This window comes from Penaeus monodon, chromosome 20, assembly GCF_015228065.2.
Source record: "Penaeus monodon isolate SGIC_2016 chromosome 20, NSTDA_Pmon_1, whole genome shotgun sequence".
Taxonomy (NCBI): Eukaryota; Metazoa; Arthropoda; class Malacostraca; order Decapoda; family Penaeidae; genus Penaeus; species Penaeus monodon.
The window spans coordinates 31,530,349-31,531,141 of NC_051405.1; the positions used below are offsets into that span (position 1 = coordinate 31,530,349).

General features: G+C 44.3%; 1 protein-coding gene across 1 annotated transcript in view; it reads right to left on the bottom strand.

Moving 5' to 3' along the window:
- Positions 1-793, bottom strand: part of LOC119585772 (tyrosine-protein phosphatase Lar-like) — a gene marked incomplete at its 5' end in the record, with an annotated part of 244,437 nt that overhangs the window by 122,224 nt on the left and 121,420 nt on the right. Inside the window, 1 exon segment of the mRNA XM_037934484.1 lies at positions 105-229. Within this exon segment, the coding sequence (XP_037790412.1) occupies positions 105-229 (125 nt within the window).

A 793-nucleotide genomic window follows, 5' to 3' on the forward strand; every position in this document is an offset into this window, starting at 1 on the left:
ACACACATTCCCGCAGAGGCCTCTGACCCCCGCAGGAGCACACAAAAGGCACGCGCGGCCGAGGCAAGAGGGAGCTCCGCCATCGACGCCGTGCTTCGCCGTACCTTCTTCCACTGCACGTACGGCATCGGCGAGCCCACGGCCACACACGGGATGCTGAGGGATTCGCCGGGCATGACCTCATAGACAGAGTCGGGGGGCATGCTGAAGCGGGGAGGCACGCGGCGCACTGCGAACAAGAAGAAGAGGCAAGTCAATAATTTGTCATTAGTGCGCTGCTTATATTAATTACGTGCTGCGAGGAACCGTCAATAGCATTTATTCATTATGAAGATGTCTGTTTTGCCAAATATCAATTATGAACGTATCTGCTTGTATTGGGAACGTCACTCTTTATTAATTAATCATAATGAACTTGTCTGTTCACATCAACAATCCGCTATGATAGCGGCTGTCTGCATTAATCAGTAAAGGCGAGTGAATTTCATATTTATACTTTAAAGAAAAAAAAAATCATTCAACCTACATATCCTGGAGAGCAGAGACAAGTTAAAGAATGCAACATTGCAAATTCTCGCAGCGCGTTATCACAAGAGAAAACATGATATTCACTTTGAAAATGTTAAAAGAATCGTCAAAAAGGGAAAAAAATTGCAATGGGTGATTAACCTGCAACAAACTAACGAACCCGATGCACAAACAACATAATTACGGATATAAATACTGCCTGCAAATCCTATGTGCACCGATAAATAAAAACACTGCAATACGCAAACACATAAACAAGGCTAAA